Below are 18,016 nucleotides of genomic sequence, written 5' to 3'. Positions count from 1 at the left end.
TGTGCTTTGGTGAGTGCTGTGAAGTGTGTAAACCTGGTGATTCACAGACCTGTACCCCTGGGGATAAAAATATGTTTATAAAAAATAAAAAATTAAAAAAAATTAAAAATTAAAAATATTTTGTTAAGGATTTTTACATCTATTCGTAAGTGATATTAGTTTGTAGTTTTCTCTGTATGGGCTGTCTGATTTGGTATCAGGGTAATATTAGCCTCATAAAATCAGCTGGAAACCTTCCTTCCTCTTCTATTTTCTGGAGGAGACTGTATAAAATTGTTATGAATTCTTCTGTAAATCTTTGGTGGAATTCTTCAATGAAAGCATCTGGGCCTGAAGGTTTCTTTTTCAAAATTCAATTATCAATTAAATTCAATTTAATTCTTCAGTTTCTTTAATATATTTATGGGGTTATTCAATAGTGTGTGATCTGTGTTTTATTTTGAGGAATTAGTCCATTTCATTTAAGCTCTCAAATTTATGTCTGTAGAGTTGTTTGTAGTACTCTCTTACTGCACTTTGATGTCTATAGAGTCTGTAGTCTCATCCCCTTTCACTTCCAATATTGCTAATTTATGTCTTCTCTTTTTTCTTTGTCAGTTTTACAAGGGAGGGGTTGGCAATTTTACTGATCTTTTCAAAGAGCCAACTTCTTGTTTTACTAATTTTTCTCTATTGTTTTTCTGTTTTCATTTTCAGTGATCTCTGCTTTCATCTTCATTATTTCCTCCTGCTTACTTTTTTTTTTTTTTTTTGCTCTTTTTCTAGATTCTTGAGGTAGAAGCTTCTTGATTTAAAAACCCTCTGCTTTTCTAATGTATGCACTTAGTGCTATATATATATTTCCCTTTTCAGCACTGACTTGGCTGTATCCCACAAATTTTGATATGGTGTATTTCACTTTCATTTAGTTTAATGTATTTTTAAGTTTCCTTGAGGGTTTCTCATAGACCCACAGGATATATAGAAGTATGTCATTTGTTTTCAGATGTTTGGAGACTTTTCTGTTATCTCCCTGTCACTCCAGTTTGATTCTTTTTTGGTCAAAGGACATGTTTTATGATTTCAATTCTTTAAATTTGTTAAAGTTTCTCTCAATAAGAGGCAATATATCTCTCTGTCTCTGGTAAAAATTTTCACACCAAAGCCTACTTTATCTGATACTAATCACCAACCCTGCTTCCTTTTGATTAATGTTTGCATGGTATATGCAAACACGTTTCTATCCTTTTACTTTTGACCAGTATACCTTGTTAAATCTCAAGTGAGTTTCTTGTAGATAGCATATAATTGGGTCACACTTTAAAATCAAATCTGCCAACCTCTGCCTTTAATTGGTGACCACTTATTCTAATGTTAATTGCTATTATATAAGGGTTTAAGGCTGCTTTTGGTTTTTTGTTTTGTTTTGTGTTTTGGTTCTCTGTTTTCTTTTTCCTGCCTTCTTGTGTGTCACTGAAAAGTTTTTAAAACTCCATTTTTGGGGTATCTGGGTGACTCAGTGGGTTAAAGCCTCTGCCTTCGGCTCAGGTCATGATCCCAGGGTCCTGCGATTGGGCCCCGCATCGGGCTCTCTGCTCAGCAGGGGACCTGCTACCTCCTCTCTCTCTCTCTCTGCCTACTTGTGATCTCTGTCTATCAAATAAATAAATGAAACCTTTATTTAAAAAAAAACTCCATTTTTATTTATCTATAGTATTTCTTGGATGTATCTCACAAAGTAGCTTTGTTAGTGGTATTCTAGGTATTACATTATCCATAGGATTTATCACACAGTCTAGCCGTGTTACTATTTTAACAATTCAACTTCAACAATTCAAAGATTACCTCCCTTTAAGTCCTTTCATTCCTGCTTATAATTGCCTTAAATCATACATAACCTCTACACATACTGAGAATCATATTAGATGCTATGATTTTTCCTCAGTCATGAAACCTAGTTTACAAAACTCAAGATGAGGGTGACTGGGTGGCTCAGTGGGGTAAACCTCTGCCTTTGGCTCAGGTCATGATCCCAGGGTCGTGGGATGGAGGCCCGCATCAGGCTCTCAGCTCATCAGGGAGCCTGCTTCTCCCTCTCTCTCTGCCTACTTGTGATCTGTGTCTGTCAAATAAATAAATAAAATCTTAAAAAAAAAAAAAAAACTCAAGATGAGAAGGAACTTCTATGTATTAGTCTATATTTTTATTTTATTATTCCTTTCCCCTTCCTTTTGTTTCAAATTTCCTTTTTTATCATTTTCATTCTGTTTCAAGAATTTTCTTTAGCCATTCATTTAGGATACAGGTCTGCTGGCAACAGAGTCTGTTTTCCTTCCACCTGAGAATGTCTTGATTTCCCCTTCATTCCTGAAGGACATTTTCACTGAATACAGAATTCTAGATTGACAGGTTTTCTTCTTTTTTTTTTCTTTTAGCACTAGAAAATGTTGGATCTACTTCCATGGTTTCTAGTGGTACCATGATTTCTGATAAGAAATCTACTATCATTTGATTTGTTGTTTCCATATAATGACGATGTTTTCTCGCTCATTGCTTTGGGATATTTTTCTTTGTCTTTAGTTTTCAAAAGTTTAATCACAATGTGTCTTGTTGCAAATTTATTTAACGTGTCTGGGTTTCGTCATCTTCTTGAATTGGTAGATTTTTGGCCTTTGCCAAATTTGGGGAATTTTCAGTCATTATTTGAATACTTTTTCAGCTGCATACTCTTTTTTGCTCTCCTGAACTGCCAATGACATAAACATTAGATCTTTTCCCACAGTCCTACATGTCCCTGGAGCTCATTTTGTCCTTCAGTTTATTTTTTTCTGTTTTTCAGATTGGGTAATTTCAGTTGCTCTACAAGTTCAGACTTTTCCCCACTCTGTCCCATCCATTTCACTACTGAGCCCCCCCAATTTGTTACTGTATTGCTCAGGTATAAAATTTCCATTTCGTTCTTCTTTATATCTTCTATTTATTTGCTAAGATTTTCTTTTACTTTTTTTGTTTTTTTGTCAGTCTTTTACATTTTTTTCAATTGTGTTTATGATTGCTTCTTGATTCAGTTTTATGATAGCTGCTTTATAATCTGTCAGATCATTCCAGCATCTGTTTCACCTTGGCATTGGCATATGTTGATTATCTTTTCTCATTCAAATTGAAGTTTTCCTGATTCTTGATGAGTTTTGTTTTTCTTTAAAAAAAAAAAAAAAAGATTTCTTGGACATTTGGGAAAGTATATTGTGAAAGTCTGGGTCTTATTTAAATCTTCTTAGCGTACTTTCTTCGACACCATGCTAGTGGGGAAGGGACCACTGACCCATTCTTGCCTGGAGGTAGAAATCTAAACCCTTCACTCTCCACTCAGTCTCTCTTGACAGTTACAGTAGGAAAAGGGGGAATGATGCCTTATTGATACTGGGTGGGGTAGAAGTTTAGGGTTCCCCTTAGGCCTTCACTGACATATCTTGGCTCGGATGTTAATTATCCTTTGTCATTCAAGTTAAAGTTTTCCCGATTCTTGATGGATTTTCTTCTTCTTCTTTTTTTTTTTAACTACATCTTGGACAGTTGGGGTAATATGTTATAAGAATATGGATCTTATTTAAATTTTCTGTTCTCCACATGGCCTCCACTGGCCTTGCAAGAAGATAGGTCAGTGGCGAAAGTCCTGGATCTCCACAATTATATGGTTTCATTTACTTGTGGAGCATAAGGAATAACCCGGAGGGCATGGGGAGAGTGAGTTGGGGAAATGGGAGGGGGAGACAAACCATGAGAGACTGTGGACTATAAGAAATAGACTGAGGGTTTTGGAGGGGACAGGAGTGGGAGGTTGGGTGAGCCTGGTGGTGGGTATTAAGGAGGGCACGGATTGCATGGAGCACTGGGTATGGTGCATAAACAATGAATTTTGGAACACTGAAAAAAATTAAATTTAATTAAAAAAGAAGAAGAAGAAGAAGAAGAAGACTGCTTAGTAAGAGTAAAAAAAGACCTTCTCTGACACCACCCTGACGGGAAGGGAAAGAAATGCCTCAATACTCTCAGGTAGGGAATGGAGGTCCAGGTTCCAATGTAGCCTTCAATGACACTGTGGGAGGGGGTTCTCATTAATATTGGGGAGTGTTGCAGGTCCTATTCCTCCACAAGAACTTCCCTGACACTATCCCAGCAGGGAGAAGGAGGAAACCTCATTTTAGCCAGAAAAGCCTTTGCTGACAGGGTAGGGGAAAAGAGTGAAGTCACATTTTCAACCACAAAGACGTGAATGAAAAGTTTTCTGTCTTGCTAGGTTGCCCCTTTCTTAGTTCTTTAGCTAGAAGAAACATGCTTTTGGCTAGAGATGTGTGGTCTTTACTGTCAATGTTTTGGCATTAGAGCTTATCTAGCACCCAGTTCGGGATATCTGAGCCAATAAAGAAACCCAGGGAACTCACCTCTGTGTTGATTCTCAGCTCCCAAGGTCCCCAGCTGGCTTGTCTTCTTCCTTCTACCTCTCCATCTTCTTATGTTTGTTTTAGATATAATTTCTAGGTTTTGACTGTACTTAGTGGAAGAAATAGGGAAGAGTGTATCTCCTCCATGTTGTCTGAAATTGGAACTCTTATTTTTATATCTTCTGGTGTTTCTACAATATTTCAAAATAACTTTTTAAAAGATGAGATAATGCTAGAGAATATTAAAGTATCCCACCCTCTGCCTCCTCATTGCTGTAGAGAGGATTAACTCTCTTTTCCTGCTCAGCCTTGTCCCTTTTTTTCAGTTCCTCCCTTCCATCCCCTTCCACTAGCCCTAAGAAAAGAACTTTAAGCAGCTTCTGTTGAGAATAGGGCTAAGTGGCAGACAGAAGCCAATATAGCAAATCAAGTTACATCCAAATTTGATCATGAGGAAATAGGGCTATTAAAGGGGGTTTTAATATTTTTAAAAGGGAAGTCATTAAAGGGTTTTACTATTTTAAATATTTTAATATTTAACAACTAGTACAGTACGATGTGGAGGCTCTTGCTCCCAAGGATCAGCAGGCAGAGAGGATTCAGAGAAGAGACCATCTACCAATCCAGAGAGATGTGTTTCAATATTTTAAGAACCAGGATAGTCTTACTGGTACATGTCAGCTGAATACCAGCCTTATCTATAACTATCCAATTTTTTTTTTTTCTGCCAACAGTAGGTAGTGAAGCTATAAAGAGGAAGAAAGTTGTTTAGAGATATTTCTAATGACAAGAAGTGCATAATCACAGTCAGGAAAGGGTGAAGTAAAAGAAATATCTGGTAATTCTTATTCCTTCATATTGCTAAAGCAACTCAAGAACCATGAAAAAAATACATGAATTAATTCCTTTTGAGAGCTGCAGTCGAGATCCTTTTGGTCACTAATTAAATGGAACTCTACAGTCCTTTCATAATCAGAAGAACAAAATATTTCAGTCCCCTAGGGTATACACAGATGTTATAAATGGACACATTAAAATTTCAAAAGCAGAATCCCAGTTGGATATATCCAAAAATCACTATGCACACAGTAATGCCGAGATCTTGGGAGGGTTTGCCATCTGATATTTCAGAGCAGGAAGCAGCTGGAAACGTCATTAAGAGCTATGAGAAAAACTGAAATTACATTTCTAAAAGCTAAGAATAACTTACATTCTAAAAAGACACTACTTGAGAATCACAAAAGAAATTGATTGAGAGAATTAAGGCCCATAGAACATTCTTTTGTAGGTAGGTAGTTGAGTGGGAAACAGGATCCATGACCAGGTCAGACAAAGGGATTGGATATTGATCAGAACAAGTTTTGTACATTAAGACCAAATGTGACTCTGGTCTACTTGCGGCCCTGAGGGATTGGAGGGAGGGTGAGTTTGGTGTTGAAGCCTGGGTGGCTGATGACCGAGACCGTGTGTCTTCTGTGTTGGACAGGCACTTTGTCCCATGGAAGTGAGTGTTTATATAGCTCTGTAAAACATTAAGGAAACAAAAGATAGTACATAGAGTTAACCTCTTGGTACACAATACATTTTTTTGTTTACAAAGAAAATAAACATTGCACGATTGTAAGCGCCAGAATATTGTTTATACTTAATTCATAACAAACTGAAGGGAACAAAAGACACCCAGACAAGAAAAACAGGGGATGAGTTTCAAAATACATCATGTGCAGGTTTGGATGAGCCTTAGGTTGTGTGAATTTGTCCAGTGATCAGAAGTTGCAACCCCAAGTAGTTCCCATGCTACTTTTCTATCCTGCTCATACCCTCTGTAACGATGCCTGGCATCATATTCTTTTACAATCATACCTAACCAGACTGAACACACACACACACACACACACACACACACACATCCTAAAGTCTTCCCAAGAAAAGCCTTATCCACTGTGCTCTAAGGTTGGTTTGTTCACCAAGGATGGAGACACCAAAGATGGACCATGGAGCTAGGTTCTATTGGGGACTGTGGGCAGCAAGATGGGTTTGAAAGATTGAGACTGAAGGTAGAGCATGGTGGCCACAGAGGAAGCTGAATTCTCACTGGGGAAAAGCACTGTAGCAGGGACTGAGAAAGTAAGGCAGAAGATTCTACAGAGAATGAGAAAAATGGAGTGACCTATCTGGTAAGATCAGGAAGACTCCGTCTATTGCACAGACAGAAGCAACCTGAATCACTGAAAGGAAAATGGACCTTGTTAAGGTATATTCCGAGCAAGAAGGGCACATTCCGTGAGATGATTTTAACAGAGAAAAAAAGAGAAAGAGGGAAGAAAAGGAAGCGCTCCTCCTTGTTTGCTGCTGCGGCTTCTATCCCCCCCCCCCGCCCCCCCCCCCCCCCCCCCCCCCCCCCCCCCCCCCCCCGCGACGCCCGCCCCTCACCTTGGAGATGTTTTCCAAACTGGAAAGGGTAACAAAAAGGTCCTAAAAGAAGGAAGGCGCTGCAGTAGAAGAGACAGTGGAAGGGTGGGCCTCCTTTCTAAATCAGTTCACGTTTCCACACCCAGGTAAGTTGAATCCCAGCCTGCTGGGGTAAACTACAGAAGTGCTTTCAGAACTGGGTCTTGTAGAGCTCACTGACAGTAAGAAAAGACAAGTAACACTGCTCTTCTTAACATGGGAACAAAGGTTTACAAACCAGTGCACTTGACCTCAAACCTTAGCAAATTCAAGTTTGTGAAAGAAATGGTTTGTGCATTTATAAAACACCAGAGTGAGTGATAAGTGTTGGAAGGAGTTTGCAAATTATGTCAAATTAATTATTTTCAATTAACTCAATTTCCCTTTTCCTTGGGCAGAGGTCAACAAATGTATAGCCCATAGGTGAAATCTGGTCTGTAGTGTGTTTCAGTAAATAAAGTTACTGGAATCCAGGCTATGACCATCAATTTACATATTGTCTATGGCGGCTTTCAGACCACAATGGGAGGGCTGAGTCATCGCAGAAGGGTCTAGCCCTTTACAGAAAACTTGCTGACCTCTGAGTTAGAAAGCACCATTGTTACAGTCTTGTCTTAATTTCCACACGTATCAGAGTTTCTCACATAAAAAGATGCTAGAGAGATGTGAGTAGGAATGACAGGCAAGTGGACTCTCCCTGGAACTGAGTCTCCGAAGACTTGTCACAGGACACTACTGTTGCCCAAGTCCTGGGTCGTATTGTTGGCGGAGACTATGAGAAAGACTTGGGTAGCATACTTGCTGCAGAAACTTATAAAACTGTGAATATGGAGGATGAAACAAAACCCAAAATGATCGAATTAAACTAGAATGTGGTGCTGAAACCAAAATAACAAGAAAAAGAAAATAAAATTTGCCTTCACGTAAGAAGAAAATTAAGTACGTATGTGTTAGATGATGGAAACCTGGTCTGGCAGTTCATGTGCAAAAGACGGGGGAGCTTAACTGACTCGGAGCCAGTCGTGTGACTTACCTCGAAGAAAACCGCCCCTGAGAGACACCGGCAAGATGGCAGACAGGGAAGCTCCGGGCCCTTGCCCCCCTGTGCAAACACTGAACAGTGAGACTAACCGAAGCAACCTTGTAGGAGCTCTGGAAATCAGTGAAAGAGCCCTAGTGACCAAGTGAATGCCCAAACAAGAAAAAGCCACATCAAAAACAGTAGGAAATTTCAAGGTTTTTTTCCACTCATTTTTGCCAACCAGAGAGAGTAGAGCACTGTGCTAACGTGCGCGGGGGCTGCCTGAGCGGTCTGTGTCCCCTAGCTCGGCTTTCAGAGGGCCACAAGTGGCACAGCTGGGGGCCCATACAGCTGAAACTGAAAGCAGTGAGCACCCAGAGCTACGTATGCCTAGGGCGAGACACTGCTAATTGTAGAGGACAAAAGAACATCATCTTCATAAGGCCCCAAGAAGCAGCTGGGGTAAGACTGTTAAGGAAATGGAAGATTTTTGTTGTTGTTGTTGTTAATGGCTGTGTATGCTAGGAAACTGGAAAAAAGCATCCATGCAGGTCCAGAAAAAGTACATGTCCAGACAAGAACTGGAAAGACCTTACGCCTTCATACTTTACTGGTCCTGGGCTCTGGACAAGCTCCGCACCCGGGGCCGCCTGCACGCTTGAAGAGGTGGCTGCTTTTTCAAATGCTCAGTTTTCAACAAAACACCACATGGCACATAAAGAAACCAGAAAACATGACCCATTCAAAGCAACGAAGTAAATCTCCAGAAACCATCCCTGCAGAAAACTATCACTATCTTTGGCTTCTGTGTATACAAATTTATAATCATCATACTTAGTAGGTATCTAGTACCTGACTTCTTTCTTACACCACACCGCATCCTGTACGCTCTAGATGATACCATATGACACTAGAATATGCATACACATACATATTATATATGTGTAATATATGGTGTACAGGATGTTTCTCTATTATTGTAGGACAGGTAACACGCTCAAGGCTCAGACATCATCTGATTTGCCCAAAACTATGCAGTCAGACAATGGCAGAAATGGAGCTAGAACCAGGCCTTTGCATTTTGAGTCCAATGTTCTTTCCACGGGTCACAGCTCCACTTCCGTTCTGGCCGGACTGTTTGGAACGCAGTTCGTGCCTCTAAGCATCCCACTGAAGGAAGGGTAAAAGAGGACAGAACATAAGATAGGAAAGGTCTGGAAACACTGTCCTATGGGACACCAGACCATGATGGGCCTTGGTGACACATTTGGTCCAGGGCTCCTGGAGTTTTGTCCTTAGGCCCCTGAGTGGCAGGTCACGGTCTTGAATGAGTTTCTAGAACACTTCCCACAACCTGTGAGGTGACCAGGAAGTATCTCCTTCAGAATCTGGGATGACTTCCTGGAACCCTGGTCTTGGGACTCTAGTCCTTACTGTCTGTGTTCACTCTCACAAATAATAAAATCCTTGAAAATACTTTCTCTCAGGCTTCATCTGTACAGCTAAAGAGTCCCTGCCCTTGAGTTGGCTAGAAGCTGCCTGTTTAGGAACCCTGCCTTCTGGACATGCCAACTGCTGTGTCTTCTTGTCCCTGGCAAGCTAACAAATCTTTATTCTCTTTCTGGTTTCCCCACGCACCTGAGCAAGGGGGTCCTCACGTCCCCTCTGGGCTCGGGCAGAACTTCGCCACCAGCCCAGGCTACAAATGGTGTCTCCCCGCTAGCCTGCAGGTCCTACCAAGTCCTCCAAGTTACTCATTGTTTTATCCATTGCGCACAGAGCCCCGTCTTCTAGCCCAACACCAGGTTGCTTTCTCCCTTTCTCACTTCACCTCCAGCCCTTCAGTCTCGCAAACCCTGTTCAAGGTCTTTACTCACAGTCATGTGTGAACACCACTAGCTACTATGCCCAGAGACAAAAATGCAATGCCCACCTCGTCGGGGCCTGGAGATATGCATTCACCTGTGTGTTGAGGAGCAAGGGGCATGAAGGGGGTGACCTGGCTAGGCTGGGCCAGATCCTTTTAAATCTAAAACCAGCGGGATTCTGCCAGACTCCCAGAGCAGAAGATGGGCCAGCAACCTGAAACCTTCCAGGCTTCTCTTTACCCTCACTGAATGGAGCCCAAGTCATCTAAGACCCCCTGCAGAGAGCACATGCCCTTGGCCCCAAAAGATCCCTGCAGGCAGAGCAGCTCAGTGGGCCGAACAGCAACCTATTCTAAGCCCACTCTAAGTGGCCTAAGTATGTGACCTTGGGCACATTCCCGACCTTGCTGAACTTTGTTTTTCATCTCTGAGCAATGGGAGACCAAAAAACCCCACCCTATCTCAGAGGAGAGGGATGACTTAAACACTCATTTCATTTTTAAAAAAATCAGAAGCAGTGGGAAATAGATACAGTGAGGTTACTATGCGTATGAGACCCGCACGAAAGAGGACACATACCTTTTAGGGCCTGATCAGCCTCGCCATCACTTACTGCTGATCCCGGGCGGGAATAACTGCTGCCCTCTGGAGGCTGAGAAGACATTTCTTTCGACCATGGATAAGCTTGAAATATTGTAGAGTAGTTCTTGAGAAGGTGGGAATCCTTGCCACTGAAAAGTGAAAAGTAAAGGATACCGTTGGGATGAAAAGCTCCCGAGCACCATACGGTGGAAGCCTGTGACCGCACTGGGGCCCCTCTCCAGAGCCCCGTCTGGGGTGTGTGCACCGCTCTGCTGAGCTCAGGCATTCAGCGCGGTCTGTGGCAGGAGCTACACGGTAGCAGGCAGAGTAAAAGCTGTACATAGGGGCGTACACAACCGACAAAGCAAAGCACCTTGATGGGTACTGGATGGAGCACACACAAGTCGACGGAGTCACGGGTACTAATTCTGAGCACTTCAGAACCAAATGCAACTTACATATGGCAGTTCCTGCTATTTAAGGACAGATGACAAGCAAGCGTCTTAGGAGGCCACACACCGGACATACCTAATGCGGGTTTTGGGGACTGGGATCTTGTTCCCCCTTTAGGATGAGGTTGGGTTGTGATTAGTGTGCCCCAATACCCCTGTGTTTGGCCCAGTGAACTTCCTGCCATCAGGTTACTCTCCTTTGGGATTGACCTGCTTCTTGGCTTCCAAGGGTGGTGGGAGGTGGGGGGGGTGGTCTCCATGGACGGCAGAGGAGGGGTTCATCCTGAAGGGCACCGTGAAGTAAGTGAGCTTTGTTGCTTTGCTCACAGCAAGATTAAACGTTATTTCTTAATTTTTAGGTGCATTTATTTATTATTTAGCTTTTCTCCTGTCATTTATAAACATTTACCTTTGGAGGATTTAACTTCCTGTTTGCCCTATCAGTTTTATGAACTCTTTATTATTTTTATTTTTTATTTTTTTATGAACTCTTTATATATTGAATGTTGACTCATTTGTTACATTTTACATAGTCTGCCGTTTTTCCTTTTACATTTGTTTTGGACCTAGAGAAACTTAAGGTGTTTACATGGTCAAAATGTACTTCTCTTTCCCTCTGTGAGTTTTCTTATTTCTCCAAAAAAAATTTCACTTATGTTTTAAGCAACTCATTACAGTTGACCCTTGAACCACGTGAGGGAGGGGTTTAGGGGTCCTGACCCTCCCTGCAGCCAAAAAGCCACATGTAACTTTTGACTCCACAAAAATTTAACTACTCACAGCTTATTGTTGACGGGAAGCCTCACCGATAACATAAACAATTGATGGACACATATCTTGTATATGTATTAGATACTGTATTCTTACTCTTACAATAAAGGAACATAGAGTAAAGGCTATTAAGAAAATCAAAAGGAAGAGAAAATGCATTTATGGCACATTAGTGCCCTGCACTGTAAATAACCCGCAAATAAATGGACCCGTGCAGCTCCAACCTGTGTTGTTCAAGGGTTAACAGTCTATACATATAATTAAAACCAAGTTCTATTATACAGAAGGGCTCATAATTAAAAAGCAGCAAGCCAAGGCCTACCTCTCCCAATACCACTTTCACTCTCCTGAGAGCTAACCATTATTTATTTATTTATTTGACAGAAAGAGAAAGAGAGAGATCACAAGCTGGCAGAGAGGCAGGCAGAGAGAGAGGGGGAAGCAGGCTCCCCACCAAGCAGAGAGCTTGATGCGGGGCTCGATCCCAGGACCTTGAAATCATGACCCGAGCCGTAGGCAGAGGCCCAACCCACTGAGACACCCAGGCGCCCCAGAGCTAACCATTTTAACCATGTCTGTTTTCAGATATTCTGACAATAATTTTGTTTGTAGATAATACATTACTTTTATTGACTTACCAGTTTTAAAACAATCTTTGGTAGACATGGCTATCTGCTATAATCAGAAAGGATTCAGCTCACTTAATACCACTCCCGCTGTTTTTTCTCCCCCAAAGAGCTCTGCCGCCGTTTTCAGTTCCTCCCTCTGTCAGGCCTACATGGTCATGGAGTGTATCACCAACAACAGATGACGCGTGTTGACTTTCTACCTCTACTTCCTCAACTTTGTCATTAGAGCTCTACTTTTCACTGCCAGTGTTAATTATAGTAAGTTTTGTCATCAGACTGTTGTCTTTTCATGATTTAGCCAAAGATTAATTTAAGATGTTGAAAATTAGGAGGTAATTGTTTACTGCAGAGCCTGGAGGTCGGCTGCGATTACAGGTTCACTGTAGTTTCAACGCAATGACTACTCTCTCAGCAGAGAAGTACATTTCTGGGATCAAATGTCAAATTCAGGTCGACCTCCACTTGTCCACACTCCACATTTAACTTAAGTTCATATCTTTGCAGTAGCAAAGGCTGAAGCAAATTGGGTCTACTCTGGATAAAGCCTGTCATTTAATGAGGGTGTCTCTGTCTACCAAGCTGATATTATGACTGAGCAGAGTGAAAAGGGTAGAAGCAAGTTTTAATGAGGTGTCCCCCGGAGTTCAAGGCCCCATTACAACATTACAAGGAAACACAGTCCAATTAGCTATTTGGGCTTGCCCTTGACCCAAGAGGAAATGTAGGGGGTGATGTAGGCATCTGAGGGGGCACATCCAATATGAAGGCACTCCTGCTGTCTGTGTTATGTCTGAATGGCAAGCAGAGACTGCAGTACTTGGGTCATAGTCCATGGCTGGAATCCAAAATCAGCTCTCCTGGAAAGCTCCCACACTGGGCGTGGACACCTGCTTTCTGCTCAACCTATTAACTACAGCTAGGGCTTGATGGCACCAACATTTTCAGGCAGAGGTAGTCCAGGATGGAGCCATCTCCCTGCAGCTAAGGTTCTGCTTAGAAGATTGGAGGACTTGTAGGGGAGCACCTAGGAGGCTCAGTTGGTCAAGCATCTGCCTTCAGCTCAGGTCAGGAACCCAGGGTTCTGGGATCGAGCCCCGCGTCGGGTTTCCCGCTCAGCAGGGAGTCTGCTTCTCCCTCCGCCTCTCCCTCTCCCCTCCCCTGCTTGTGCTTTCTCTCTCTCTCAAATAAATAAAATCTTAAAAAAAAAAAAAAGGAAGAAGTTTTGAGTACTTATTATCAACAGGTAGAAAGACTGAATTGCTCGTTGGATCGTTGGAAGGAGGGGATCCCTCTTACCAGGTTGGACTGAGTACTTAGGTTTGTCTTTTTTTGTTAGACAACAGTTTTTGGAATCCCTTCACAGAACACTAGCCTGTTCCAGAATGAATACTGTGATCCTAGAAGATTTTGTTTTCCAACCTCTTGCCCCCACATAAGGTAACTGAGCTAAGAACCACTTCCTAAAAAAGTGAGACCAATAACTCCAACTTCTGGATTTCTCTGCAACTGAATAGCTCTTTCCTCTTGCAGTGGGCAAGTGACTTTAGTAACCTTGCTTGCGAGCTTCTCTCTAGAAGTATACTAGACTGAATCTTGTTCTGCTCAATAGAATGTTAGATGCATTTATGTGTTAGGGGCTAGATCTTCTATTCTAAACTACAGCACCATAAAGCTTTATTCCTTCTTTTAGTAAAAACCCACAATAAACCATAGATCTTATGGCCAACCTGTAAAGTAATACCAACATAGTATGTTAAAGAGAGCACAGAAGGAAAATGGCAAGAAAAAAAAATGCCACTGGATTTTTAATACCTACCATATTAGTTTGTTAGGGTTGGTGTAACAAAGTACTGGGAACTGAGTGGCTGAAATTTAGTGTCTCATAGTCCTGGAGTCTACAAGTTCAAGATCAAGGTGTCAGCAGGGTTGGTTCCTTCAGAATGCTGTGGCAGAGGAGCTATCCTAGGCCCTTCCTCTAGCTTCTGGGGTTGGCTGGCAATCTGGTGCTCCCTGGTTTCTACATCACGCCAAGCCCTCTTCTGATGCACATGGCTCGGTCCAAATTTCCCCTTTTTATGTGGACACGAATCGTATTGGTTTAGGGGTCTACCTTACTGTCTTATTCCAGTATGGCCTTATCTTAACTAATTACACCTGCAACAACCTTATCTCCAAATAAGGTCACACTCTGAGGAGACAGGACTCCAGCAAGTGAATTTGGTAGGGGGTAAGTTGGGGAGGGGGTGCACAACTCAACCCATAGCACATGTTCTGGTCTCTTATTTTTGCAAAAGTGTAGGTCTTCATTTAAAACAGACACCCCAAAAAAGTGGGGGGGTTGGATCACAGAGCAAGGTCTTTTAACAATTATTTCTTCCTTTTTATCAAAGAAAATATTACATGAAAATGCTTTGAGAGACTGATGTAAAAAATTGGTGGAGTTGAAAGACACACATGTGTTACCACCAGCGAATGGTCAGACTTGAGAGTAGGTCTGAGCCACCCTTTCACCATGGGGCCAGATGAGGTATAAGCCCAATGTGGCCTATTAAGCATTCTTTTTCTCTGTTATGGTCTGTATATGTCCACACTTTTCCTTCAATTAATACTAATTAGAATACTAACTAGAATACTAGGGTCTCCAGTAGCTAGTGAAATGTGTAGGCTTGAAGGAACCACTTAGAAGGGATGGTTCTTTTTCATCATCAAGGTTAAGGGAGGAAATCCAAGTGTTACAGCAATAAAACTCAGAAATAAAGGAAAACGTTCCTCATTTTTAAAACTGTCCTTATCAAGATACAGGCTCTCCAAAACTATCCCTTTGCTGGGGCAGACTTTAAAAAAATAACTTTTTAAAGTTGCACTAATACTTCAAAAATACTTCACCACTGAAAATATGGGAGAACAAAGAAAAATTGATCATAATCTCATCACTACAAGATAATAACTAATAATATTTTGGTGTATTTTCAGTATTTTTTTCTGTACATACACATGAATAATTTTAGACCTAATTATATCGGCTATACATGTGTATCTCAATTTCCACACTTATTATATTACAGGCATTGGTTCGTCTTTAACGCCTTATAATTTTAACATTTGTTTTAACATGTAGAGTGATATGAGGAACTTAACTAAGAGAATTCTAAAAGAATTTTTTCCATTTATTAAATATTTCAGCAAGTCATCATGGATTCTAAATAGTTTTTTTAGGATATAAAAATTAAGTATAAATTCTAAATTGAAAATTTGAGTAATAAAGTGAGGTTCCTATTTTCAGAAAGTTAGTAAGAACCTGACAAGACCTTAATTATAGCATTTAAAATTTTTCAATTTAGAAATTACAAAAAATGATAAAGAAGAAAATAAAAATAACTGTATTTCTAGAGAAATCTTCCCTGCTAATATTCTAGTGCATTGCATTCCAGTCCTATTTCTTGTCGGTTACATTGCCATGTGTTCAGATAGTGCAGAGACTCTGCCAAACCCACGTGACCCTTTCTGAAAAATTCTCTACTTGGTTCTCTTTCACTGGTCTGGCCACAGATAATCAGATAAATGATGGGTGCTTGATACAGGTGCAACCAATCCACAGACCAGCCTGTTTCCTATGAGGGCTCTGGCTACAGATCTCTATTCAAGAGTGGCACACCTAGTAGACAGTGATTGACCCAACCAGCCAGATCTTTTCTTGGGAAGTTTGGATTCAAGACCTATGTCAGGGGCGCCTGGGTGGCTCAGTGGGTTAAGCCTCTGCCTTCGGCTCAGGTCATGGTCTCAGGGTCTTGGGATCGAGCCCCGCATTGGGCTCTCTGCTCAGCAGGGAGCCTGCTTCCCTCTCTCTCTCTGCTTGCCTCTCTGCCTACTTGTGATCTCTCTCTGTCAAATAAATAAATAAAATCTTTAAAAAAAAAAAAAAAGACCTATGTCAACTGTAGAAGAACACACAGCGCAAGCAGAAACCAAATGTGGCAGATTGCCTACAAAGGCCAAGCACTAAAATCAGTGGTAGAGTGTCAGCTGTGGTCTGTATACGGTCTTCAGCTTAACACACACTCAGCTTTTGAACCACCTTTTGACATAGTAAGCACTGGAACCCTGAAATGTCCTTTTGTGTATTGGACACCAGCTGGTAAACATTTAGAAACACAGCACTATATTAATCAGAGATGTTAATTGCAAATTACAAACACCAACTCTGGCTCATTTCAATACCTAAAAAGGAGTGACTGAAAAGCTATTGTGTCGTTTATAAACTAATGAAAAACTGAAGGATCAGACCTAAAAACTGGGTAGGAATCAAGGTAAGCTAGGTGCCAAGAACAGAGCCAGGTCTCAATATGGGAAGAGATCAGTAGATCATCACAGCTTGCACTCCACAATGGATTCTGGATCCTCCACTACCGGTGTCTGGATGGATCTCTACCTGCTCCTGCATCTTTGTGTCCCCCCCACCCCCACATTCAAAATCCCAGAGAGAAGCTTTTAACTGGATGGACCCAGGATATATGCTTATGTCCTCCCCAGAGGGCCAGGATCTACTCCCTTCAAATTTCATGGTGGAAGGTGGGGTCCTGCTCCCCAGTTTCAGTATTTCTCTGAAGCGTAGGGAGGAGTGCCACGATCTTCACTAATCAGCACAAAATAACTGATTTTATTGCATAAAACTCAACTCACCTCCTCTCAGAATACAGTCCAATGGGAGCTTTAAAATAATCTTCACAAAGCTCAAAATTTTTCTGCAGTTCTGAAGCTGTAAAATAATGTAGACCATTGGTAACAGGTGCTGGCACTGGACCCCTGAAATCAGAAAAAAAGAAAAAAAAAAGAATTTTGTAATGATACCAAGCATAGACACACATAATACCTAAATACTGACTGATATATCCACATAAATGTAAATACCTGTAAGATATATTTGGAATAATGTAATACATCCACTCAAACATTTACTCCAGACTTGTCTTAAAACACTAGCATTAGTACATTCTAATTTGTAGACTAAGGGAATTTATGTTGTTTTAAATCTTCCTTATCTATGAAGTCACCAATATTGGCAAATCATCTTCGTACTGATTAGTATGTATTTTATGTATTCCATTATAAACCCTTGTCCATTTGTTACATAAGTCCAACAATTTATAAACCGCTATAAAAACTGAAATAGATGTTTTCAAATTTTGTTCCTAATCCAATGCTTTGAAATGATACCAGAATAAAGTATTTCTAAAAATTCCAATATTATACTCTCCACTGAACTCCAGTGTAAAATATTCTTTTTTCAACTCTACTAGCCTGTTTTCCCAGAGTGACTTGGAAGAATCATTAACCGTTTTTAGTGAAAAAATCCTGTTGCTATTCACCTCAGACTTGCTAAATAGAGTTGCTGTGTGCAAAGTAGCCCAATTGCATATAAATGCATGCAAATTTGAATCGGCTCTCTGTCCTGGTATGACCCATTTGGGAGCTCATATTTAAAATTGCTTCGGTCCTCTGTCCCTAGCGTTTTAATAAGCTTGGCCCTGCTGCTGATCAGAGTCACACAGACCCTAGCTTTGCTGCTCTAGAAGATACTGTCTATCTCCTGGCCATCACCTTCCTAGCCCTTCAATGGATCTCTGTGTAAGCCACACAGCCTATCTTTTGAATCAGACTATCCAAAGACAGTTTATCAATATGGAGAAAATTCATCACACTTTTTGGATATGGAACAAATAGACAAAACTTGGTTTCCTTTATATTGGTTGAAGATTTTTAACAGGTTAAAATTACAGACAATAAAAATTGAATTTGAATAAAACTTAAGTGGTTTCTTTAT

General features: G+C 41.0%; 1 protein-coding gene across 3 annotated transcripts in view; it reads right to left on the bottom strand.

Moving 5' to 3' along the window:
* Positions 1–1,575: 1,575 nt before the first annotated feature.
* The window catches only part of LRGUK (leucine rich repeats and guanylate kinase domain containing), a 109,317-nt gene continuing 92,876 nt past the window's right edge, over positions 1,576–18,016 (bottom strand). Inside the window, exons 18-21 of one of the 3 annotated variants that reach the window (XR_006601410.1) lie at positions 16,876–16,998; positions 10,341–10,492; positions 4,422–5,943; positions 1,576–3,175 (exon numbers count right to left, since the gene is read on the bottom strand). Coding sequence is in view for 1 of the 3 variants with exons in the window: in XM_004741736.3 (XP_004741793.2) it covers positions 5,813–5,943; positions 10,341–10,492; positions 16,876–16,998 (406 nt within the window). In the remaining 2 variants the exon portion in view is untranslated. Of the gene's footprint in view, positions 3,176–3,869; positions 5,944–10,340; positions 10,493–16,875; positions 16,999–18,016 lie in introns of those variants that run through there. The other 2 variants (XM_004741736.3, XR_198647.3) reach the window with 2 other exon arrangements.

Source organism: Mustela putorius, unplaced genomic scaffold (assembly GCF_011764305.1).
Source record: "Mustela putorius furo isolate JIRA1106 unplaced genomic scaffold, ASM1176430v1.1 tig00003845_pilon_pilon_pilon, whole genome shotgun sequence".
In the NCBI taxonomy this organism is placed as follows: Eukaryota; Metazoa; Chordata; class Mammalia; order Carnivora; family Mustelidae; genus Mustela; species Mustela putorius.
This window is presented reverse-complemented; position numbering and strand designations above follow the sequence as displayed.